Here is a 26,103-nt window from a genome sequence, read left to right on the forward strand (position 1 = left end):
TCACTCAGGGATGCTACATGCCCTCATGGTAGAGTCTCGGGGTCTCTGCCGATGGTGCCCAAGGAAGGGCACCTGACTCATGCCCTAAAGTCATGTCCGGGCAAGTGCGGAGTGCCCTGGACTTTCCTTACAGAGAATCTGCTCTGCCCTTGAGGTTCTAGGAGAGCCAGGTTCAGGAACAACGAAAGCTCTGGTGAAGAGCTAGTGATGATGGTCTCAAATGGCCCTCAGCAACTCTGGGGCCTGGAGGTGGGGTATGCCGCACCTTTCTGTGGTAAACCGACCCAGCGAGGATGGATAAGCCCCTCATCTTGGAGACACTCAGACCTGGGCGCAACCCTGCTTCCTTCACGGAAGCACCAGACACATGGACAGCTACCGTGTTTCTCTTGAGTCTCTAACAACTACAACCGGGAGGGATCACTGCCTACTCTGATGACCCCACTATTGTGGGAATAAAATGAGGTAACTTTTGTCAAGCCCAGCACAGGGTGTGGCATGTGGTGAGAGCTCAGTACACCTGTTTGTTCTTTATGTTTTTCTGAGATAGGGTTTCACTCTGTTGCCCAGCCTGGAGTGCAGTGGTGTGATCTCAGCTCACCACAGCCTTGAGCTCCCAGACTCAAGTGATCTTCCCACCTCAGCCTCCTGAGAAGCTGGGACTACAGGCACATGCCACCATGCCCAGCTAATTTTTTTTTTTTTTTTTTTTTTTTGTAGAGATGGGGGTCCCACTATATTGCCCAGGCTGGTCTTGAACTCCTGGACTCAAGTGATCCTCCTGCCTTGGCCTCCCAAAGTTCTGGGATTACAGGTATGAGCCACCACACCTGGCCTTACGTGTTCTTTATGATAAGTCAAAATCCCTTTTATCCGGCCCAGGGGCCCCTCTTCTGGTGGACATGTGGATTTCTGTAGGCCACGACTTCAGTCCCTAGGAGCTGGGCAGGACCCATGGTGATGGTGTTTGGTGGTACAGAAGCAGCTCCAAATTGGGGTGGAGATATGGGGGGCGGGAGTCCTTCCAGCTGAGAGAGGGAATCTCAACCCTCTTGGTCATTCCCCCAGGCCTTGCCACTCCTCAGGCGAATGTATTCACGACAGCCAGCCCCGGACCTCATTCATACCACCTGCCCTGCTTGAACCTCGCATGGTCCAGCTCTCCACTGACACTACTTCCAGAAGGCCCTCCAGGCCCTGACCTCACCCTTCTTGAAACTCAGAAAGGCAGCAGGGTGTTAGCAGGGTTGGCGTCCTACAGCCTGCTGCCTGCTTGATAAGGGAAGTTTTACTGGAACAAGCCACAGTCCTTTGTTTACACGGACTACGGCTGCTTTCTCGATCAGCAGCAGAGTTGAGAAGTTGCCACAGCGACCACATGGCCTGCAAAGACTAAAAGGTGTTTTTAGAAGGCCAGTCTCAGTGGCTCATGCCTGTAATCCCAGCACTTTGGGAGGCAGAGGCAGATGATTCACGAGGTCAAGAGTTCAAGACCAGCCTGGCCAACATGGTAAAACTCCATCTCTACTAAAAATACAAAAAAAAATTAGCTGGATATAGTGGTGGGCACCTGTAATCCCAGCTACTCGGGAGGTTAAGACCGGAGAATCATTTGAACCTGGGAGGTAGAGGTTGCAGTGAGCCAAGATCATGTCATTGCACTCCAGCCTGGGGAACAGAGTGAGACTCTTTCTCAAAATAAATAAATAAATAAAGTTAAAAAAAAAAGTTGTTTTTTGTTTTTTTGTTTTTGTTTTTTTTTTTTTTTTGCCAGGTTACCTGCTACCTGGCTCTGGACAGAAGCTGTGTGCCCATGTGGTACAGGGGATGAAGCCCAGGCTCTGGTACCAGGGGTTAGCCCTCCTCTGCTCACTTACCAGCTGTAGGACCATGGGCATGTCACTGATGTCCCTCAGCCTGCTTTCACCTATGGATGGGACCTGCGGCTCTGTCTCTCCGGCTCAGGGCTTAGCAGGACTCTTCTCCTGGCCATCAAGGAGGGGATATTTGTACTCGGGTTCATGTGAAGCCATTTTTGTCTAAAGATCAGCTCCTTAAAAGGCAGGGGTCCTATTTATACCACGAGCTGGTTTTTGGGGATGACATAACAAGCATTGACCATAATGGCGAGTGTGTGGGGCCCGCTGGGAGCAGGGTTAGCCATCGAGCAAGGTGGCCATCCTGAGCACCAGCTCCTCTTGTATGGAGGGTATTTCTTGCCCGCACCTACCGCAGAGATCTGCTTGCGGAGAGAAAGGCAGGATGAATGTAGCTGGAGTTCTCAGGAAGAGGTACGATGTGATATATTGTGTGTGTGTCAGGGGCCCGCGCAGATGACCTATGGCAAACATCCTGGCAAATCCAAACACCAGGTAGGAAGATTCCTTGGGGACACTCAGCCACAGCCTCACGGAACCAGTTTTATAGCTGTTCACTTCTTAATCACTTAGAGCGGTAAACCCCCCAGTTTACAAGCTGTTTACTTGCCTTGAAAATGAATTACCCCTTAACAAATCAAAATGTCAGGATGGCTTTTCCTGAGCTGCCTATTTACCAGGGCCAAGAACAGAGGGCCAGCCAGTGTCGTAACAGAGTGGGGATTACACCTTGTATGCTCCCGATAACAACCCTGGCTGGAATGGATCAACGACACGGCTGTTGCCAAGGTGGTCACATGCCCCTTCTAAGAAGACATGTCTTTTCTCTTGCTCTTTAAAGCCCCGGTTTATTATCAAAAGTCATCTGCAGTGGGACATGTGGGGTAGCAGATGAGAAGCTGGCACTGCAGTCAGGATGCTTAAGTTCTTTCATTTTGGGAATGGGTTGGGATCAAATCACAGATTGGCAGTAAAATCTGCATGTACTGAGCTGAACAGAAAAACAAAAATCACCAACCTCTGATCCCACCCATTTGCAGGGTCTAGCTGAGCAGAGGTAACTGAACACGTCTCTCCTTCACCTGCTGCTACTAAAAATCCCACCTCCCTCCTTTCCATTCTCTCCCTTTCCCAGTGGCAATGAGACCAGAAAGGAAAAGAAAAAAAACAGTGAGTTTTTTTCTTTTTGTTTGTTTTTGCTGGATGCCCAAGGCCCCCCACCTGCAGTTTCAAGGGGCTTCTCCCCAAATCTAGGTGGCAGCACATCAGAGAATCAGGAGGGCGCTGGTAAGAATTTAGGATGAACACCCATGGCCGGAGTGCCCTGTCCTCTGGTCCCCGCTTCATCTCAGCCAGGCAGTCCTTGATGAACTAGCTTTGGCGGAGTTGCCAGAGGCTTTTGGTGCATGAATCAAACACACACGGGCTGCCAGGAACGTGCAAACACACAGATGAGCCATAGACTGTGGGACAGGGATGCAGGCAAACAGGCCTCCCTGAGATCCTCTCCAGATAACACTCTTGGCGCTCCCTGGGTATGTTTCAAGGACATCCTGCAAAACATATATATGAGACTGTACGGCCTTTCACACCATCTGACCAATTCCACACCTGCAGACGACACTGGGTAGATCCACATACCAAACTACAAGGCCATTCAACCTACTGGTGTGCAGAATAGAGAACAGAAGACGGCTGATATGTCCAAGAACTGGGCCAAGGCTAAGTGAATTCTAATCCATCCAGATGATGAAATTCCCTGCTGCCAACCAAGATGCTGCTAAGAGAAGATTAAGCATCGGGGGAAACGCTCAAGGGGGAGTCAATGAAAAAGGTTAGAAAAAGCATGTCCCATATGTTCCTGCTCTTGTAAAAAGAAATGCATGCTCTCTTGTCCAGGACAGAGAAAGCAGACTGGAGGGATTGAAGCCGACGTAGTGAGAGAGCCAGGTAGTTGTATTGCAGCGAGTTTTATTGTTATTTTTTGTGCTCGTCTGAATTTTCCAAGACTCCTATTATAAACCTGATTTTAAACCAAAAAAAAAAAAAAAACAAAACAAAAAGAAAAAAAAAGGGAGATGATGGAAGGAACACAAGCTGCCTGGGAGCTGGACAGACTCAAGCTCCCGATTCTAACATCCTCCTGAGATCTGTTCTGACCTCTGAGGCTCTCTCCCCTGGACTCACCAAGAGCAGGGCCAGGAAGGCCGCTCCAACAGTGGGGGGACCTATGCCCACAATGAGACACATCTCCTGCATCCCAGGAGCACCCAGTTTCATGGGGGGCAGCCCAGGGTCTTCCTGTTGCCCTTGGGCTGTGTGTAGCCAGTTATTTTGGGAAGATGAACTAACGAATAACGCTCTGGCATTTGTCAAGCCCAAAAATACCACAAAAAGGTCAGTCTTCTATTTTTAGGCCCACTGATAAAAGGAGCACTGGGCTTGGAGTCAGAACCCCAGGTTTGCGTCCAAGCTCTGCCCAAACTGACTTTGAGACCTTGTACACGCCCCCCTCCTCCTCTTCTCCGGGTCTTTAAGCTTTCCCCACCAAGAATCACTTTACCATGTGATTCCAGATTCAGAGCCGGCCAGCAGCGGCCTAGGGTTGCGCATGAGCTTTGCTTTGCTTATTTACATGATGTGTGTGCTTGCTGGAGGTATCACCATTGACATGTTGGGAGATTTTATGCACAGACCAGGATTTCTGGTTTCTTAAAAGATGAAAAGATCTGGCTTTATGGGGTCCCATTCCTACGGGACAGCAACAGGAGGGAGATAAGCAGAGCTGGCTTCCTGCTCTTGCAACTTGTCTGGCCATGCAGGCATCTGGGTTGATAATCTCAGCTTTTTCTGCCTAGATTGTTGGTCAGATCCATAGGACTCAGGGAAGTTCGAACCCCCAGAGACCTTTCGAGTCAAGGCCCTCCTACAACCCCAGAATCACTGGGTATGTGTAGGGGGAGTGGGGATGTGGAAATACGGTGATCTGCCTCCAGCAACCTAGGTCGGTACTCAGACTTCCTAGTGAGAACCACCTGCTTTCAACCTTCGCTAGGCTCTTCTCTCTTGCTTCTTTTCTGCCTTTACAAATCCCTGCCCCATTCTTCATGGCTCACACAGCTCAGCACCAGCCTGGCAGGAGTCTTTGCAACAGGTGGGCTTAACTGTTCTCTCTCTGTGCTCCTGCAGCAGCTCTGCCCAGCCTTGGGGCCTTGACGGTTGTGTAGGCGTCGGCCTACCCTAGTAGGGCATAAGAAACTGGACCGCAAAAATGTTTAGTTATTTAGTGTGATGATTATCGTTACATTAACAGCTAGCACCTGGAATTTTCTGGGTTAAGAGGGTTTTGTTCACTTTATTGGGAAGGCTTAAAAAAAAAAAGCAAAAAGAATAGAGTTTTGGACAGTGTTCTTGATATTGTTAGCTGTCTTTCAACACTCATTCTCCCTTTCAGCTGCAGTTACAAAACCCAGAAGGTAGGCATGGCCAAGTGACTAAGTTGTGACCAGTGAGACAGAAATAAATGTGGCATGTGGGATTTCCTGGAAGGCTCTCTCAAAGAAAAGTGGGTATATCCTCCTCCATTCTGCTTCCCGGAAAATGGAAGCGATGGCTGGAACTCCAGCTGCTACACTGAGCTATGAGGATGAATCACACATTAGGGACAGCAGAGCATTGAACAGGAAGGAGTCTGGGTCCCTGACGCCTTTGTGTTAGCTCTTGACTACAAGGCTTCTTTTATTTGACAGGGAAATGAACTTCCCTTCTGAGTTTATCTTTACCATGTAGTTGAACTTAATCTTAACTGATATAGTTGGGGAAAAAACTTTTGTTAATGCAGGATGTGAATTAAGTCCCCTAGGAACAAGGCACTGGCTGGCTCCCAGGGTTTCTGGTGCACAGAAACCTGCCCCATTCGTGCCTGATGGAATCTGGGTGTGGTAGGCTGAAGAGAAAGAGGGAAAGGGGCAAGTGAGGTGGGAGGTGACCCGCGCCATGACCCCTCAAATCTTTAGGAAACACTTGGTCAACTCCCATGAGTTGCAAGTGGACTTTCTGGGTAGAAAGCAAAGATGCGGCAGAGTTTTTGTCTGGGTTCACACCAAGCCACAATTTAACTTAACTTTCTGGTTAAGACCCAGAAAGAGGCTGGGCATGGTGGCTCACGCCTATAATCCCAGCACTTTGGGAGGCCAAGGTGGGCAGATCATGAGGTTAGGAGATTGAGACCATCCTGGCCAACACGGTGAAACCCTGTCTCTACTAAAATACAAAAAATCAGCCGGGCGTGGATGTGTGTGCCTGTAATCCCAGCTACTCGGGAGGCTGAGGCAGGAGAACTGCTTGAACCCAGAAGGTGGAGGTTGCAGTGAGCCAAGATCATACCACTGCACTCTAGCCTGGTGACAGAGTGAAACTCCGTCTCAAAAAATAAAAAAAGACCCAGAAAGAGCAAGGCCCAAGAGAGACTAAAGGGAGGGAAGGCTTGGATGTGTGTAGGCGCAACAACTAGTGAGCTTGCACCAAAGGTTTTCTGAATCTCCAAGGGAGCAGGGAGGCCCTTCGGCCTCTGAGGCCTGCCTGGAATTGGTGCTGCTTTGCACATAATGATTACTCTGAGGATATTGGCTATGTGACTAAAGGGCAACTATTTCAGGCTTAAAAACAAAATCTGCCCTTGGAAGATGTAAAAACTACCTGAGCTTATAGGGGATTCCACAGGGACCTTTTAGGGAGCTGAAAGGGAAGGAACCCAGTTGGCCTTGAATTCAATTTGGGGATTCTCCACTCTACTCGAAAGCACTAACCTCGTCCTGCTGCCTCATCCCCTACAGATGCACTTATATACTGCCTGTTTCCAAGAAAGATTTGAGATGGCTTATGTTACATTTTAAAACCCAAACCTAAATGCCACAGATAGTAAATACTGAAAGCTAATAAAACAAAAAGTAAATGATAAGAGTTCAACAATAAAAGGCGAAAAGTTATATCAGAAAGCCTTCAAGCTATGGGAAGTTAATGTTACCATTCAACTCTGAGCTTCCTAGAAGCCAAGACCACAAGGGAAAGCTGTACCAGGTGACCTACACCACACACCAATTCGCCTGCCAGGTTTCTGTCCCATGAACTCTCCTGGCATGTCTTTGCAAGTAGCTTCATAAGAGATACAGCTTCTTGAATGCAGATGGAACCTCAGTCTGCAAAGATAAGGCCCTATGACAGCCCTTTTCAAACACTTTTTCTAAATAGTGAAACTCCAATTTACACATGAGATGAAAACAGAACTGCCTGGGGCTGGCATGGAGGCTTATCAAGGAGGGGCTTCCCCTCCCCTTTCTAGACACTTCTGTGGATCCTACTTTCGAAAATCACAGACGGAGCAAGGCTAGCCAGCCATGTAATGTAATGAGGAGGGGCTGGAGGTAAAACGCCAGTGGTCCTCTCCGTCTGTCACATGTTTCCCCTTATTTAATACACACATGCATACTAAGAAACCATTCTCTTCTATTAAAATAACAATGCAGGCATGCTAATACACACAGTTCATGGGACATTCAGCTTCTGTGCCAGGGAGACGGCTAGGACTGGTGGAGACTGGGGAAAACCAGAAGGTACAGATCCTAGCTTTTCCTGACTGCTGTTGCTTGAGAACACGGACCTCAGCAGAGCCACAGTCTCCAGTTCTTCAAGAGAAGCTGGATATCTGGATTTTGACATAACACCTCCTGATTTGGAAAATGTTGACAGCTTCATTTATACTCTTTTTGAAAATTAAGAAGTGGGTAACCCCAAATCAAGCCATCTGTATGTGTGAGCTGTTTGTATGCAACCAGAGGGCTCCTCAGCCTCTTTTATTATTTATTTTTTGAGGTGGAGTCTTGCTCTGTTGCCCAGGCTGGAGTGCAATGGTGTGATCTCGACTCACAGTAAACTCCACCTCCTGGGTTCAAGTGATTGTCCTGCCTCAGCCTCCTGAGTAGCTGGAACTTCAGGCATGCACAACCATGCCCAGCTAATTTTTCTATTTTTAGTAGAGATGGGATTTCACCATATTGGCCAGGTTGGTCTCGAACTCCTGATGTCAGATGATATCCACCTGCCTCGGCCTCCCAAAGGTGCTGGGATTACAGGTGAGAGCCACCGCACCTGGCCTCCAGCCTCTGTTTTTAACCCCAAGGTGTCTGTCACACCTTACAGCCACCTTGGCCAAACTCTGGAGATGGGTGGCTTTTGAGTCTGAGGTATATGACTAAGACATGTAAGTCTCAGAGGTGCATCAAATAAGTCCAGTTTTCAATAGACCTCTTTTAGGATATAGCTCTAAGATTTGGGGAGGAGAGCTGCCTGCTCTAACAAAAACCTATACTTATTTATGGTTGTTGCAGATTGCAAATCATAATATAAAACCCACTGGGGGCTGATTCAGGAGAAGCAACCCGTGCATTTTCCACAGACTCTGCCGTGAATGAGGACCATGGGGCATGGGCACCCTGAGCTCGCCTTTCATTAGCAAATTCATTCCGAGGCTGCGGCTCAGGTCTGACGATGCAGTGTTCATATTTTCTCACCACTCATCACGATGCTGGGAAACAGTAAAAAAATCAATCGGCCCTGTGACCTCACATACAAACTGAAGACGGCAAGTGTGCGTGGCCTTATTTCTCCCCACGCTGGCTCCTTCCCTGGTTCTGCCCTTTCACCTCCCAGTGCAGCCTGCCAGTTCCCTGGGGTGAGAGAGGGGGGGCTGGGAGGTGACTAAGTCTGGGACTTCAGCAGCTGGTGGCTCTGGACAGACTGTGGCTTACTAGAAAGATCCACAGGCGACATAGAACCTTCTCGTTTGTGCTTCCGACTCAAGAAGCGGCTCTCGATCCTACCCCCCTGGCAAGATGACAGCAATGCCGGAGCGCAGGCAGAGGCTAGAAGCCACTCGGTGGGGGACTACCCTAGGAAAGCCACTTTAGGAAGACAAGGCACAGAGCCCAAACTACCCAGGACTGCTCAAAGAGCGTATGTTGGGGGCTGAGGAAGCAGCGTTCAGAATCAGGTCCAACAACAGCACATCCACCACAGGCAATGCGGTCCTTGCCCGGGGCTCCTCTTAGGAATCTACACAAAAACAAAAGCATCTACTGACATGTGGGCAGGGTTCAGATGGCAGTGATGCCACGAGCCTGCAGGACCCTTGGGGGCCTCCAGGCCCCTCCCTCACTGCTAGGACCCTGAAGTTTGGGAAGGCTTCAGGTATTTTCATAGGGACTCCCTTGTCAGCATCTCTTTAATGAGTCTCAAATGATTTACTGTTTCAGTGCACAAAGCTCTATACTTTGGGAGCAATTAGGGACTTGCCCCCAAATGGTGATTTCTGATTTTCTTCCTGTGCACTGATGCTGAAGAAGCCTCTTCCTGTCCAGCCCAGGGGGCAGGTCTACACATCAGGCACCTGGGGAAGGGATGTTCCTACAGCCTACAGCCTCCCTGGGCCAAGCCTGAGCCGCCACCATGGGCAACCTCCACATCACTGACTGGGCTACACTTCACAACACTTGAAGACTTTTTATTTCTGGTTGCTTTTCAGGGGATAACACGTCCAACATACAAAAATAGCTGGGAACTTGCAGAATCTTTTAGCCTATAGCTCGTTATCCATGGATAAATCCTGTTGGATTTTTAAGCACTATACTTGAAAACCTGCAGAAAAGAAAAAATGGTCTTTCATTATCTTGCTTTCTCTCTGTGTCATTTCTGTCCTAACTGTGCCCATAGAAATGTTTTTGCTGTTGGGTGGATGCGTGTCTGTGCGGGCTACCACCCATGGGGAGCGCCAAGTCTTGATGTCCCTTTTGCTACTCGGAGGGGCAGGGGCATCTGGGCTGTGCGAATGTGAGGAATGTGTGCATCTCACATGAGCACTTATCCAGGCTGCAGAGGGCTGGCTGGCACATGGGGGACACCGATCTTGGAATCTCTCACAGTGGCGCAACCCTGCTTTGGATTTCTAGAACTGAGGGTCACCAGGGCTGGGCTAGATTCCCAAGGACCAGGTTCCTGCCTCACCCAGCCCCTGCCCTCTTCCACTGGTATTACCGTCTGTACATTAGCAAGCAAAGAGTTCCACAACAGTCTGTCAGCCAAGGCACTAGCAAGCTCAGCGGTGGCCATCTGGGCTGCCTCTCTACTGAGGCAGTTAGCAGGGCTGAAACGGCAGCGGGAGGAAGGTGGGTTAGACAGCACCCAGGAGGCTCCTGGGCACAGGCGCTCACTGACCCTGATGGGAGTGAAATCAGGAACGCACCAGGAGTGGGGTGGATTACTATAGCCCTGCTTGCAAAGGACGGCCCCCGAAAAGATCTGGCTGGCCAAGGAGCACCAGATTAGTTTTTTTCTTTTTTGAAATGGAGTCTCACTCTGTCAGCCAGGCTGGAGTGCAGTGGCACAATCTCGGCTTACTGCAACCTCTGCCTCCTAGGTTCAAGTGATTCTCCTGCCTCAGCATTCCAAGTAGCGGGGACAGCAGGCACGCACTACCATGCTTGACTAATTTTTTTCTATTTTTACTAGAGATGGGTTTCACCATGTTGGCCAAGCTGGTCTTGAACTCCTAACCTCAGGTGGTCCACCAACCTTGGCCTTCCAAAGTGCTGGGATTACAGGCGTGAGCACACCGCACCTAGCCAGGAGCATGAGATTCTTCCCCAGTAAGTCTCTTATCCCATCAGCTTCATTTTGACCTTTCGGGCCGGAAGTAGGGAGGCCGTGCGGTGTGTATCCTACACTGACATGTTCGGCCTGCCCCATGTGTTCCAGGAGATGGCAGTGTACAAAGGGGCAAGGGAATTAGTTTTGATTCTCTGCAAAAGGCATGTGCAGTTGACACATACTTAGTTCACACCCAAGGCAGAGAGCAGGACGCCTGTGGTCCCATTCCATTTGCTTGTGTTCGCCAGGACTCTGATTTTGCAAGGCAGGTGGTCAATTTCTGAAGCTGGCCCACCTCACCAAAGCCTCTTCTACCGCGTGTTTTAACAGATTGAGGCTAGGCCAGACTGACAGCTGATGACGTCCTATGACACATCATCTACCACAAGAACTGAAGATACTATCTGGAACTATGTGAGTCAGATAGAATCAGGGAATGTGTGCAGAGCCACAGAAAGGCCAAGATGGCTATCAGCCCAGAACAAGCTACAGAAGGCCTTGACGTGGACAGGGCTCTGTCGACGTCCGCCTTGGCAGACCTGTGGGACAATGTCAATCAGATGGCTGCACACGAGTCTTCTGTGATCTGCGGGGGAGAAGCCTTGGCTCCGGGTCTGTCATGTTTACTCTGGCTTCAGGATACAGTGGTGAGGAGAGGGCTGGGGGTATGGGCATGTGACAGCAGGGGACCTGTTTACCCCATGAGCCTGTGTCCTCTCTAGTAAAAAGCAGAGTGAGAACACCACACCTTACAGGGGTCTTGAGGACTAAAGCATTAAACGCAATTTAAACGTTCAGGTAGCACTTGCTGTTTTGGTTCCTCGACTGGAATTTATGGTGCCTGAAACTTGGGCCCAGTGATGTAATAACTGGGATTTTTCTTTTTTTTGAGACAGAATCTCACTCTGTTGCTAAGGCTGGAGGGCAGTGGCATGATCCCGGCTCACTGCAGCCTCTTGACCTTGCCAGGCTCAGGCGATCCTCCCACCTCAGCCTCCCAAGTAGCTGGGGGTACAGGTATACACCACCACGCCTGGCTAATTTTTCTATTTTTTGTAGAGGTGGGGTTTTACCATGTTGCCGAGGCTGGTCTCGAAGTCTTGGGGTCTCATGTGATCTGCCCACCTCAGCCTCCCACAGTGCTGGGATTACAGGTGTGAGCCCCCATGCCCAGCCTGGGATTTTTATACCCCTTTAGACCAAGGGGTACCTAGCAAAAGAAATGGCCCAGCTCTTTGGAGAAAAGAACGTGACGCAAAACAAAAATCTTCCTCACGCTAGCCACTATGACTGAGGTTTTAGGAGTTAATAAAATGAGACGTGAGATAGCTTTTCTAAAATAACTTAAAATGTCTAGGTTTAAGGGGTTTATATGAAAATTGTTTAGGAGAAAAAGTTATTCTCATCTAGATTCTTAAAAACCTCATGTTACACTGCATTCAAGACACATGACTATTCTGTTTCCATTTCTTTGATAGTTGGATGAGCTTGAACCACATGGAACTGCCAATATTCAACTAACGTGACCTACAGAAACAGCCAATTCATATGGTTCAATGTACTCTAAGTCCACCCCTCTTAAAGATTTCTACCGGAACAATTCATGGAGGACGAGGACAGAGGGAACAGCCAGCAGTGTATTCAAACAAACTCTCCATTTCTCTTTGCCCCGTCTGCACATTGCGTGTGCGGGAGTGTGTGTGTGTACACACCTGTGTGTGTTCCTCTCTCCAGCTACATTCATCCTTTCATTTCCAACACTGGTAGCTTCAACAAAATGCTTGGCAGTAGTGTTGGCACTTATGGGGAGGTGTGTGTCTTCTTGACAGAAAATCCACAAAAAGGGAACTTAATAGGCACTGAAAGGGCTTCTTCAGTGGGTTAGGTTTGCTCTCTTCTCCCTTTGTTCCTCCTTACAAATGCTAAGCTAATGTGTCTGACATTAAAAATCACCCTGGCTCTTCTGCATTTGTAGTTTTGACTTATTTTTTGAGTATTATTAATATTTCATCATAAAAGTATTGATTTCCTTTAACTAAGAGACTTTAAAGTTTGCTGCATTCTTAAGCATGATTTTATTACGTCTTGGGGCCAGATGTTTTTCCCCCCTCCCCAAAGGAATGCTTTTTCCTTCCTATAATGTGTGTCAGGAAGAAAAAAGGAATTGATTCACAGAATTCTGCATTACAGGCAACTTTTAAGGAACGTATCTAGTATGTATACTTAGAGCCATGTTTCTTAAACACAACTGTATGTTTCATTGTTTAGACTTTTTAAGCTGTTAGAGGTAAGAACCAAAGCACAACATTTATGTTAAAATATGAGACAGTTTCAAAGAAGCAAATCTGGGAAAATTAAGACAACTCCGGACATGACCCTAAAGCTGTCAACTCCTCACAGGTGCTCCAGGGGTTGTTATGAAATCATACCAACCTTAGTTTCTACATTGTCATCCTCTTCCTTCAAGAAAGGCAATAAAAATTGAGAAGGAGGCAAGCTACGGGGAGGGGGCTGCCTAGAAAAGGCACCATTTCCCTTTCTATGTAAGTCACTGGTGTCAGATGCCAGCTGCAGAGTTGGGAAAGGAAGGCTCAGTTTTACAGAACCCATTCAGGAAGAAGGCGGAGGGCGGTAACTGGCAAACAAACTCAGTGCTCTGACATGTTTAAATATTGAACATCCTCTCTCCTTCCTCTATATTGATTATTAACTTGGACCTGCATCACTATGTGCACTGACTTCATTTCTTCCCAAGAATCCAAGACACAGTGGACAACGCTCAGGGGCTGCGGGGTGGGGGTGGAGTGGAGATTTGGGTTTCTTTCTTTCATACCCTCACTGGAGATCCTTTCCAGTCAGCCCCACGGTTTTAGAGCCATGAATTCCTGGAAGTGTCTCAGCCTTTCAATGACCCCTGGCGCCCGAATGCAGATGATTAGTGCCCCAAATATTGACAGACTGGACTTTCTTCCCTTTTCACACAATGGAGCAGTGTCAGAGGGAGGCTGTAGGGAAGATGCTGTCACCAGCTGATGGTGGGAACGTCATTAGGACAGGTGCACTGTTGTTTGGGACCACAGCAGTGCCCTTAGCTTTGACCAGGTGGAAACAATGCTCAGGATGCTGGGTGAATGCTAGAGGAGACCTGGTCAAAAACAAAGAAGAAACCCTATCTACAGACACCGGTAATTGACGGCTTTTGTTCAGTTACTAGACAACAGAGAGGGGGCTGGTACTGGCTCTGCACTGACAGGTGTGACCCATCAGATGTCAGTGTCCTGGGCCAGCAGCCAAGCAAATGCAGAGCTTGGACCCCCGACATTCCTCATGAAGATGAACATTTGCGATCAGAAATATAAACCTCAAGTCTCTCCAGAAAACAAGGTAGTGCCATTTCTGGGGAAGAGATAAAGGTGGCAGGGTGGACGATCCGTCAGGCCCATGCGGACACCAGCTGCCTTCAGCACAGGGAAGATCTTGTGGGTGTGCTAGCAGGGTTAGCTGGTGGTCATGAGCATTCATTTTTCCTGGGCTTTTATCTGTTCAAGTGAAATTGTCCCAAATGACCGGCCTAAGGCTTCCACTTTCTTTTAAAAGACAGCACTACACTTGAGATCAATGTTTTCCCCTGAAACGCAGGCTAAATTTATCTTTCCGCGCATCCTGCCCTCTGGTCTCTGTGCTAAGCTGGGCCTTGCCGTGCTGAGTTAGGCGTCTGCTGTTCAATGCTGGTTCCTAGCAGGCAGTACTCAAGCACCTAGTTCTTTTTGCTCATCACACACACAAAACCCCCTGCTTCTCTGAGAGATTCCTCTGCTGTCTCTTTCTCTGAAGTTCCGTTAACTAAGTTCTCACTTTCTGGGTTCCTTACCCATCTCTAGCTCGCAGAACTACCCTAAAAACCCATCAAGTTGGCTCCATTTGAACGGCTCCAGAGAACTTCCCCAGCCAGCCCCTGCCCCCGAAAGTGGCTGAGTACTTATTATTTGATTGCCTTTTGCAGTAGTGGGCTGGTGTGAGCTGCCATGGGCTTAAAAACGGACTGAACTAAATCAGAGAACTCACTACTCTCTCCTGCGCTCGCTTGGCAAGCTGCCCTGTGAGTGAACTTGCACTGATTGATTTAATGCCTGAGGCCCAGAGGGCCCAGTATTTCTGAAATTTCTATTCATCTACACGGATGCAAGAGAACATGCCCCAAACAGACATTTTGAGCTATGGTTTCTATTTTGCTATTAACCCGTAGACTCTCTCTTTTTTTGGCAGGAATGAGAAATAAAAAAGTGACTTGGTAGAAAGAATGCATGCTGGCGGAGGCACACACATATGTGCTGAGGACTTCATCTTGGAGCACTGGGCAGGAGCCCAGGTGAATGAAGACAAGGGCCCAGGTGTGGCCAGGTGGGCATCCCCCTGCTCTGCTTTCTGGAAGGCAACCTGGCAAGGTGCCACCCAGAGCCTGACAAATGGACAGTCCCTTTGACTCTAAGCAATGGTTTCTACAGGAGTAATTGGAAATGTAAACCAAGATTTCTGAATACGGATGTTCGTCACAGGGTGATTCATAATGTAATAAACAACGTAAGTGGCCAGTATAAGTGGACTACGTATAATTTGGCATATTCAGACTGTTTCGGGTTTCACTGTGTCCCCTTCGAACTCTTAGGTTTAAGTCCTAACCTCTAGTACCTCAGACTCAGAATGTGACCTGGTTTGGAAATGGGATCATTTTACAGATGCAGTTAGTTAAGATGAGGTCATTTGGTCCTAATCCAATATGACTGTGTCTCCTAAAAAGTGAAAATGTGGATGCAGATTTTCACATGGGTAGAACATCATGTGAAGATGAAGGCAAGACTGGGTGATGCTTCTACAAGCTAAGAAGTAGCAAAGATTGCCAGCAAAACACCAGAAGCCAAGGAGGGAGGCCTGAACCAGAGTCCTCCTCACACCCCTCAGAGGAAACCAGCCCTGCCAATACCTTGATTTTGTACTTCTGTCTCCAGAACTGTGAGATGATCAATTTCCGCTGTTTATGCCACCCAGTGTGTGGCACTCTGTTATGGCCACCTCAGGAAACTAACACTCAGACAACGGACTCTTAAGCAGCCATCAAGAACGAAGTTTTAGGAAGAGGTTCTGACATCATTCTGACATGATGGTGACGTTGTTAAAACACAACCTTGTGACTCTGCAGTTCTGCTTCTTGTACTGCACATGTACACACAGAGAGCTGCCCAAGGATGCCCACTGCAATGCTGTCTGGAATAGAAAAAGACTAGGATGACTGAATTACTCAGCCAATGAAATGCAAGCAGCCAAGCTTTGGAATACTATGCAGCCATGAAAAGGGAATGTGTGAAATCTGTAATTGCCAGCACAGATTCCTGATTCACAGTGGTGTCTGAAAAGAGCAAGGTATAGCTGGGTATAGAATTACCATCTTTTTTAAAAGGAAGCCCAAACCTTAAGACAATTACGGATCCCTAATTCCCTATCCTAAACCTCTATGGCCAGATATGTCCTGGAATTTAGAATCTTCAGGAGTTAAAAGGCCATGTAGGGCACACACAGATATTATGTCACACTGTCAGCTGGGTCTGGAGCAGCTAAAACCAAACACTGAATTTTTGCAGAAACAAAAACATAAATTCACAATAAATGGCATCAATGACTCTTATAAGCCCACCCATAAATAGCTGAAGGCAGGTTTTGCTTTTGCCATCATGTGTGTTAGGAAGTCTTTTGATTTTCAGAGCTGTCGGGATTTCAGAATTGCAGAGAAGGGGTTGTGGCGCTGCCCTATCCATCAGCTCTGGGCACATGTATGAAATGCAACTGCACAGAGAAGGGTCTGGAAAAAAAATAAGGCAGATGATGACTGAAGGGTGTCTGAGGAAGGGTGGTAACTGATGGGCTCTTAAGTCTCACCTGCAATGTGTTGGGTGTTTTTTGAGACACAGTCTTGCTTTGTTGCCCAGGCTGGAGTGAAGTGGCATGATCTTGGCACAGTGTAACCTCGGCCTCCCAGGTTCAAGCCATTCTCATGCCTCAGCCTCCCAAGTAGCTGGGATTACAGATGGGTGCCACCACGCCAGGCTATTCATATTTTTAGTAGAGATGGGGTTTCACCATATTGCCCAGGCTGGTCTTGAACTTCTGAGCTCAAGCAATCTGCTCACCTTATCCTCCCAAAGTGCTGGGATTATAGGTGTGAGCCACTGAGGCTGGCCTGATTTTTAACTCATGTATTTCAACTCATGCATTTTTGGGGTATTTTTTTTTTTTTTTTTTAAGGAGGGAAAGAAAAAACAGGGAAGACAGAAGTGGAAAGTAAGCAGAATATTAACACTTCTTTCTTCTGGGTTGGTAGGATTAGAAGATTTCTTCTTCCTGTAGCTTCTCAGTTTTCATTTATAATATTCTACGTTCATGTATTAACGCACAAAAATTAATATAACGGGTCTGCAGTAACAGCAAAACAGCTGACTGGTTCCATCCATTCCAGCCATTGTCAGCTCATCCCCAGGGACTCAGTGACCCTGTGGGGTCAAGTCCTACTGCCTGCCTGACTCGCCGCCACTGGTGACTTGTGCTCTGATGGCCCTGCACCATCCTGGCCGTGAAGTCTGGCCCCTCCCTGGCCTCTGCTAACAAAGTGGCCACTTTGATTCACCATCTCTCTTTCTCCCTGTCCTTTATTTTTCTGCCCTCTTTGGCCTTTGATTGCTTTTTGGGAGTTTATCATATTGAACTTTTATCTCTTTCCAGGAAACTCTTTTATTTTTTTCTTCCCTTTCACAATTAATAAATAATCATGAGAGGACAGAATTATATCCTGCCTCCTACACAGAACTGCTGGAGCTTCTCTTTTGTGGCTCCTCTGGGCCTGAGCTGAAGGGCACATCACCTGTCACATGAGGGAGAGCATTCTGATACATTGCTGTGCTCAGGGGAAAGGTGCCAGCCACAGGCTCATTATTTGAGCAGCTCCTGGCCATATGAGATGGCTGCATTTTCCTGGCCATACAGGGGATGGGGCACTGGCCTAGGAGTCTAAAGGCTGGGGTACAGACAGCGAAACAGAGGCACATAATATGAGCTAAGAGGGTGGGCTTTTCAGGGCAGACAGACAGGGGTTCTAACCCCAGCCCTGATGCTGACTGGCTGTGTGATGGAAATTGTAGCCTTGGGCCTCCATTTTCCTGGTATAATATGGAGGAAACAATCTCTATGTCATATATCACTGTTGAGGATTAAGTGGGAAGAATACACACAGCCTCGCTTGGCACAGAGTCTGATATGCAGTCATTGCTCAATAAACAGTACCTGCATTGTCAAGTTCTAGTGCCTCCAGACCTCCTCCACCAGGAGATGGAGGTTTCCACCACGCAAAAAGGCCATAACTAGTCCTAATTACGTCCAAGACATAACGTGTGGCATTTGGGTTCACATTTTTTGATGTCGCTGGCATGAGGTGAACGTAGTTGCTGGCATATCATCTAGCAGCACCAGGAAGTACGTTCCACAGCAACAAGCAGGTACCGGTCATCTGTTTTCCATCTCAAATCCACAACACAAACTGCTCACCGCACTTCTAATGCTCACAGCAGTGATTCTAATACTTTCTTTCTTTCCCAGAAATCATGATTCTGAGGTCAGACCACAATCAACAGAGATTTCTGGAAAGGTATGAAATGCAAACTTATCTCCTAATTTACAGGAAAGAAAAGGGAACAGGAGGCTATTTTACCAGTAAGAACAGAGTTTTTTTCTTCAAAGTCAAAAAGAAATCGGAAAAAGGCACGTTTTAGGGAAGAGAAAGGGTGCCAGGTGAGTCTGGACTGCATCAAGGTTTCCAAATTATTCCGGCATGTGTTGCGGGTTCCAATTTCTTTTTTTACATTTGGACTGCCTTAAGGAAAATGTTACATAAATTGGACTATTTTATGATCAAAATGGGACACAAATGAGATAATCTGGTCTTTATGTGCTGTCTGATGACAGCTTTGTGACAGTCTGACAAGTTGAGAGCTGTATTTTTTAGTACAACAGTTTCACTGAGATATAATTCACATACTGTACAATGAACCATTAAAAGGTACAATTCACAGGTTTTAAGTATATTCAGAGAGGTGTGGGTCCATCACCACAATCAATTTAGAACATTTTCATCCTCTACCTAAGAAGTTCTGAGTAGAGCTTGTCACAGGACATTACAAACCCTTTACTCCTAACCCTGCAGAGCAACCTGGAACCAGGACTTCGGAGAACCTCCCCGTCCGGGTTCCGCTGGCCATTCTTTCACACATGGCTCAAAACGTTTCATCTTCAAATCAGGCCCAAGTCTAACAACTTTCCCTTTCCAAAGAATTTATCACAGAAAAATATCCCAGGTCAAATTCTTCCTTTTGTGCTAATGATGCGGTAGTCAGGACCACTGCAGGGCGTGCAGGGCCGTTTATCTACCTGGGATACAGGACTAAGGTCTCAGCTCCCTTTATCTGGCCAGGACGGAAATTGATGACAATGGGGAATTCTGTGCCTAGCCAAACTGGTGCCGGTTGTCACATGGGCAGCAATATATTCATTCCTTGGGGATCAGGCACCCTATGGGCTGAGGCATCAATGCCTCTGGGTATGGCAGCCCCTGACTGGGACACAAGGCTGCTCGGCGGTCCTCCTCCACCTCCTCCTCCCAGGTCATCATCCTTTCCTCAAAGAAGCCTTCCCAGGCACCTGGTCCAGGTCAGACCCCTTGATGGCACATTTTCCCAGCATCTGACAGTTCATTGAGGGCACCAAACATAGTAGGGAGTTCTAGACTATCTAAGGTGTCCACAGTGTCCAGGAGCTCAAAAGGGATTGATCTGTTTTGTTTGACTGACCGCTGAGTCCCCAGTGAACAATGTTTAGCACATAGAAGAGGGGATTAAAGATTTATTGGCTCCACCATTCATCCATCCATCCATCCCTCCCTCCCTCTATATCCATCTGCCCATCCATCCATCCCTGTACATCTATCAATCTGTCCACCCATGAGCCACCTACCCATTTACTCATCTATGAATCATTCTATCTAGTCTTCTATACCAATCAATCCACCCATCCATCCACCCATCCCTTTCTACCTATCCATCCATCTTTCTACACCCATCCATCCCTCTACACTCATTCATCCCTCTAATATCCATCCATCCATCCATCCATCCATCCATCCAACCATCCATCCAGTACTCACAAAGCACTACCTACATGTCTGGTATAGCCCAGGACTTGGAAATTCAGCAGTCATTAAAACATAGTGCCTGCTTTCCTGGAGCTTACAGTTTGATAATGGGCTGGAACAGGGCAGGGGCAGTCAAGGAACAGAAAATGTCAGGATGGGCTGGCTGAGTGCTCTGCAGGAATGAGCAGGGTAGGAGCCCCTGGAGTGCTGGGAGTGGGGACAGGGTTGTCATTACATAGGATGTCTTGGAAGACCTTCTGAGATGGTGAGGTCTGGAGAATGACCTGAAGGGAGTGAGGACAGAGCCACATGGGTACCCAGGGCGACTTCTCCAAATAGAGGCCGCCCACGTCAGGGCCCCCCAGTAGGAGCATACCTAGCAAGGTCAAGGCTCAGGGGAGCCCCTTAGGCTGCCTTGGAGTAGGCCAAGGGGACCATGGCGGGAGGTGAGGTTAGTTACAGAAGTGCAGAGGGGCCAAACTGTATGAAAACTTGGGCTACTATGAGGACTTTGGCTTCCATCTGAGTGATGGGAGCCAATGAAGAATTTAAGCAGACACTTGACCCGACTCACACCCTGAAAGGCTCTTTCCAGCCATGGAGCTAAGAACAGACCACAGAGGGCAAGGAGAGAAGCAGTGGGGCTGACTTTAAAGCCACTGGCCCAGGCTTGGCCAAGGTCAGGAGTCAGCAGACAATGCCCTGCAGGCCAAATCCAGCCACCTGCTGTCCTGCCAGTGAAGACTGATGGGGCATAGCCCCACCCACTCGGTGACATATCCTCTGTGGCTGCTTTGGCTGCAATGGCCCTAAAAGCCTTACTCTCTGCTGCTTAAAGAAGTTACCCAACCCCTCGCCCAGGAGACAGGTGTGGTGGGAAGAGGTCCTTGTTGTACCTGCATCTCCCAGGTAGACCTGACGGGTGTGGGGAGGGGCTGGATGAAGGAGTGGGAGAGGCCGCAGATGATCTGGTTTTGGCCCTGGAGTAATGGGTGGCTCCAGCTGTGTGACTCAAGGACGGGTTACTGGCTGCCTCTTCTTTCCAGCTAAGTGTGGGTCATCGGGCCCCATGGGTAGCCCGCCCTAAGGCTGGCCCTGTGAGTGACTGTTTTCCTGCTGTGTGGTCGGAGCAGAGTGGGAGCTCAGCTCTCTGCTTTAAGTCCATCAGCTGTTGCCTGGGCCCTCCAACCAAGTCCAGGACAGGTAACCGGGAGCAGGGGCCATTCCCATGTGGCTTCATCTCCTGCTGCCCTCCATCCTCGGGCTGCCTGCAGGACCCATGTGCCCACGTTGGTTTTCACAGCCCACTCATTTCCCCTGCCAGAATGCACCATGTGGAACCCAGCCCATCCTTTAAGACCTCTTTCCAGAGTCTTTCCTGCCCTAGGTCTGGTACAAAGGTGAGTTAACCCCAGGACACCGTGAACTCTGTGATGGCAGAACCATCGAGAACCCCCATTTTCCCCAGTTCTCAGCACAGCGCCATGTACAAAGTGAGTTTCCAGAAGGCATAACAAGCTTTGTGGAATTGGCCTCCTGAAACTGGTCGCAGGGCATGAAACATCACACTCCTATACCCGGAATCCCTCCTCCCGACGCATGCTAGAGCTGCTGCTCCTACAGAAGAGAGTATCACCAATGGCCCTCTCTTCACTCTGACTTAACTCAGTTAGGCCTGGACAGGACGGAGAATGAACAAGTCTGTCTGCCTGGAGGAGCAAGGAGCTCACTCGAGGGCTATGCTGAGCTGAGCAGGCCTCATCACCCCTGGCAACAGGAGACCGAGGCCATTCTCCAGCCTGAGGCTGCCAGGACACCCCAGGAGGATGGATAATCACTCAGCTTCTTGCTCCCCTGGGATAGTGTGATTTGCTTATTTGGGCTCAGTTCCCTACCAAGTTTCACAGACAGATTCACTCTAAGGCGGACGACATAGCTTGGGAGTTGACCAGCTTAGTATTTTTCTGAGAAAGTACCGAGGGACAGGGCTAGGAGGCACTCTCAAGGTGAGATTCTGGGTTTGCAGATCTAAGGTCAATGGCTTAGAATTATCCTCCAATGGGCTTGATAGTTACAGGGTTCTGATCCTTCTGGCAGGCCTCTGAGCCTCATCAGTAACAACACAGAAAGGGAATAAGAATAAAAAATGAGGCCAGGTGTGGTGGCTCATGCCTGTAATCCCAGCACTTTGGGAGGCTGAGGCAGGTGGATCACGAGGTCAAGAGATCGAGACCATCCTGGTCAACAAGGTGAAACCCTGTCTCTACTAAAAATACAAAAATTAGCTGGGCATGGTGGCACGTGCCTGTAATCCCAGCTACTCAGGAGGCTGAGGCAGGAGAATTGCCTGAACCCAGGAGGCAGAGGTTGCAGTGAGCTGAGATCGTGCCATTGCACTCCAGCCTGGGTAACAAGAGAGAAACTCCGTCAAAAAAAAAAAAGGAAAAAAAAAAAAAAAAGAATAAAAAATGAGAACACAGAGCAGAAGGCTGGGGTCAGGCCAAGCCAGGATAATATACCGGCTTTGCTGTGCACTGACTGTGCAACTCCAGATAAGTTACTTAACCACTCAGAGCCTCAGAAAACCTGAACTGCAAAATGAACTTATGCTTACCTTTCCCCAGGGACATTCTGACGATGATTTAATGAATGCATGGAAGGTGCCTGTAACAGCTCCATGGGCAGCCAGGCAGGGGAGCCTACCCTGCTCTCACACTGGGCCCTGGCCCTTCCTCACCAGCGCCCCTGCACATGCTGTTCCCTATCCTGTCTGCTCCAAGAACACTCCCATGATCTGTGGGACTGCAGACGCAGCTGACAGCAGTAGCTTCACTTAAGCCCTTTGTTTTAGGTTAAATGAAAGTTGCCAGGTAGAGGTTGCTAGGGGGAGGGTGCTAAGGGAAACTGCTATAGAAGTGGCATGCTTTTTATAAGCGGCTGTGGTTTTCCTGTCCAGCCTGCTATCACTGGACCGTACCTGTATGTTAAGTCCTTGATGAACCCGATGTCTCATTCGCTGGCTCCAGGTCTCTTCTTCAGTCTCTGGAATCTAGTGCCATCCCTACTGAGGTCAACTGAGGACTGGCATGACATCTGCCCACTCACCTGCTCAGAGAAACCTTCCCCATTCCCACTAGACTAGGCAGGCTCTCTGTTATAAATGCATTAGTCATGTGTGTGATTATCTGAATGCTGCCTGTCACTCTCACAAGATTGCAAGCTCACTAGATCACCAACCCCAAGCACAGGCCTGGCACACAGTAGATGCTCAATAAATGTTTACTGGATAGGATGGGCACAGTGGGTCACACCTGTAATTCCAGAACTCCGGGAGGCCGATGCAGGCTGATCACTTGTAGTCAGGAGTTCTAGACCTCCTGGCCAACATGGTAAACCCTGTCTCTACCAAAAATACAAAAATTACCTGGGCGTGGAGGCAGGCTCCAGCAATCCCAGCTACTTGGAAGGCTGAGGCAGGAGAATCACTTGAGCCTGGGAGGCAGAGGTTACAGTGAGCTGAGATTGCACCACTGCACTCCAGTCTGGGCAACAGAGCAAGACTCTGTCTCAAAAAAAGAAAAAAAAAAAAGTTTATCAGAAAAAGGAATGAATGAAAAGACAAGTGCCACTGCCTTCTTCAGGAGCCCACTTCTGTAGATCCATGAAGACAATAAAAGAAGTCCCCAAACTCACATCACTGAAAGGCGTAACTACACTCTTGGCCACCCTAGAACCTTCCAGAAAGATTCCAAATTTTCTCCTGACCAGCAGACCTTAAATCTCCACTGCAGGGGCTCCTGTGCCTGGGCTGCACCGGTGTATACCACTGAGGGTCAGCGCCCCATTATGATTTTTTAAAAAGAGTTGTAGCTGAGAGCCAGCCAGGGCCATGAAAAGCAGGAGAAAAAGATGTTGACACATCACACCTATCAGGCAAATGCTGCTTGGCTCATGAAGCTTACACAGCTGCTTAGTGCCACTGGCCAAGATTGGCATCTCCAGGCCTGCTTGATCACCGTGCTCTGACAGGTGTGCCCAGCAGCCATGCCTGTGGGGCTGCAGGTAGGATCACAGGGTCCACACCTTCCAACTATAGCTCCCCCAGGGCAAGGCCAAGAATTCTGTCAGGTACCCAGGCCCTGAGGAGGATTCCTGGACACTGGACTGAGCAGACTGTGAGGGTCAGATGGCCTAGCAGTGGGTTTCAGCAACACCACCTACCACTGTGACTTCGGGCAAGTTACCTCACCTTTCTGGGCCTAAGCCTCCTCCCCCGGTAAGTAGGGAGAGTAACCACACCTTCTTCCCTGCTTGCTGTGAACCTGGGCTGTGGAGATACTTGGCCCAGTATTGGCAGCTTGGTGAGTCTCACGGAATGCTCTGTCAAATGCCCCCAGTGCCCGACTCATTTACACGTTTCAACCTCAGGACAGTGCAGGGGCCAAGCGTAAAGCACACTACTGCTTCCTACAGTGTGACCTGCGCTGGTCACCTCACCTCTCAAGCCTCTCCCATCTCACCGCCCTCTGCAGTTATTGAGATCACAAATGGGAAATGCTTTGCCAGTCCCACGGTGCTACATGATGTCCGCAGGCAGTGCCTTCCTTAGGAGCAGATCTGTTATAACCAGACACACTGCCTCCACTCCCAGCACTGACTGTGCTAGCCAAGGGCATCTCCCACACCCTTCCTCACCCGGCTGCCCTGGCTTCTGGGGGGACCTCAATGGCCCCACAGAGCTGTCTCCAATCCACTTCCCACCCAGAATGTGCAAGGAGCTTAGATAGACATGCATCAGGTCCAGCCACTTCCCTGCTTCAGGGTCCTGAGGCCATCCAGAGCATGCAGAATGAAATTAACATGCCTCTTGCAGCCCTCCAGATCCCCACGGTCTCCCATGACCCAGTGCCCCCCACGCCCCATGCTCTGGCTGCATGAACCCTCTGGGTGACTTGTCCTGTTGGTGCCCCCACTACTTCAGTTATCCCCTGGCCCCACGGTCATCACGGTGATCCTTTTCCATGTCTGCCTCCTCTGTGTGAGCTGTCTTCTGCATGACAGCCTAAGGAGGCACTCGGTGTGCACTTGCTGGAAGAAGGAACCATGCCAGAGATGGCACCTTCCATGGTGACTCCAACAGAGCAGGTGCTCGGAGGTCTGCCTGCCTGGTGCTGTCCCTACGGCTGGAAGAGCCTAAGAGCACTGGATAGAATACTTGGGAGGACCCTGTGGAACAGCCTGGAGGAAGAGGGCCAGCTGCCCTGCAAGGGGCTCCAGCCAGGGCCATGAGGCTGGGAGTGCTGGCTTCCGACCCTGGGGAGACAGCTCTATCACTCTGATCCCCAGCTCCCTCCCCCTCAACAGCAGTGGGTGTTATGACTCTATGATAACGTGAAGCACGCATGTGTAAAATGCTGGCCCAGCTAAGCTCCCGCCCTGCGACGCAGGTCTTATCAGCCCCATTTGAAAGAAGGGGACACGGAGGCTCAGGAGCTTCACAGAACTTCCGGACATCACACAGTTGTCTAGAAGCAGGTGTGGATTTGAACCTGGCGGGTCTGGCTCCAGGGTGTGTGGCCCTAGCCTCCTGATGGCAACGGCTCCCTTGGCAGGGCCTTGGCACAGTTTAAACAGCACAATGGCTTATACCTAGGCACAGAGGGTGCTCTGATGATGGTGGCATTCAAGCTGCTCAGGTCCGGCAGCTTCAGCAAGTCTTTCAGATACTTCGCGTTGGATCAGCACAAAGGGCAACTCTGTGAGACATGGTGGGGACAGGCCAGATTCTGTATTTGTTCTTTGCTGGAGATAAGAGTAAGAAAGTGGAGAGAGGGCAGGATGGGCACGCCATGGCCTCCACCAGGAAAAGCACTGCTTCAAGACGCTAGACCACTGTGCTGGGCCTGTGAACATTTCCCTTGGGCTTCAGGATGGAAATCTGGCAAAAAAAAAAAGCATGTTTTTTCCCAAGATGCCCAAGACTTTGTAAATGTCAAACTGTTTCAGAGCATTTTCCGGGTTACTGAGAGGCGTAGTAGGGGTTTTTAGGGTAGGCTTATTCCAGCCACACTGACTTTTCCTGCCAGCCGACTGTCCCTGAGTTTCAATAGGACATCCGTGAGGCAGCAGGCTGGAGTATGCCTGGAACCCAGCACCAGAGACACAGCTGTGGGCCAGTGAGGTCATCGTGCTCAGAAAGCCACAACCAAGGGGCATGTAAGTTACCCCAGAAACTCTGCACAGCCTTCAAATCGACTTAGCAGGAAAAGGACGAACAAAGGACGGGAGATAACTTTT

The 26,103-nt window shown here is 49.0% G+C and overlaps 1 protein-coding gene across 7 annotated transcripts in view; it reads right to left on the reverse strand.

Moving 5' to 3' along the window:
- The window catches only part of CLEC16A (C-type lectin domain containing 16A), a 231,727-nt gene that overhangs the window by 14,523 nt on the left and 191,101 nt on the right, over window positions 1-26,103 (reverse strand). Inside the window, exon 22 of one of the 7 annotated variants that reach the window (XM_074382229.1) lies at window positions 1,730-25,744. The exons of the other annotated variants lie outside the window; for them this stretch is intronic. Within the exon in view, the coding sequence (XP_074238330.1) occupies window positions 25,683-25,744 (62 nt within the window). The 3' untranslated portion in view covers window positions 1,730-25,682. Of the gene's footprint in view, window positions 1-1,729; window positions 25,745-26,103 lie in introns of those variants that run through there. 7 annotated transcript variants of the gene reach the window in all.

Source organism: Saimiri boliviensis, chromosome 12 (assembly GCF_048565385.1).
Source record: "Saimiri boliviensis isolate mSaiBol1 chromosome 12, mSaiBol1.pri, whole genome shotgun sequence".
In the NCBI taxonomy this organism is placed as follows: domain Eukaryota; kingdom Metazoa; phylum Chordata; class Mammalia; order Primates; family Cebidae; genus Saimiri; species Saimiri boliviensis.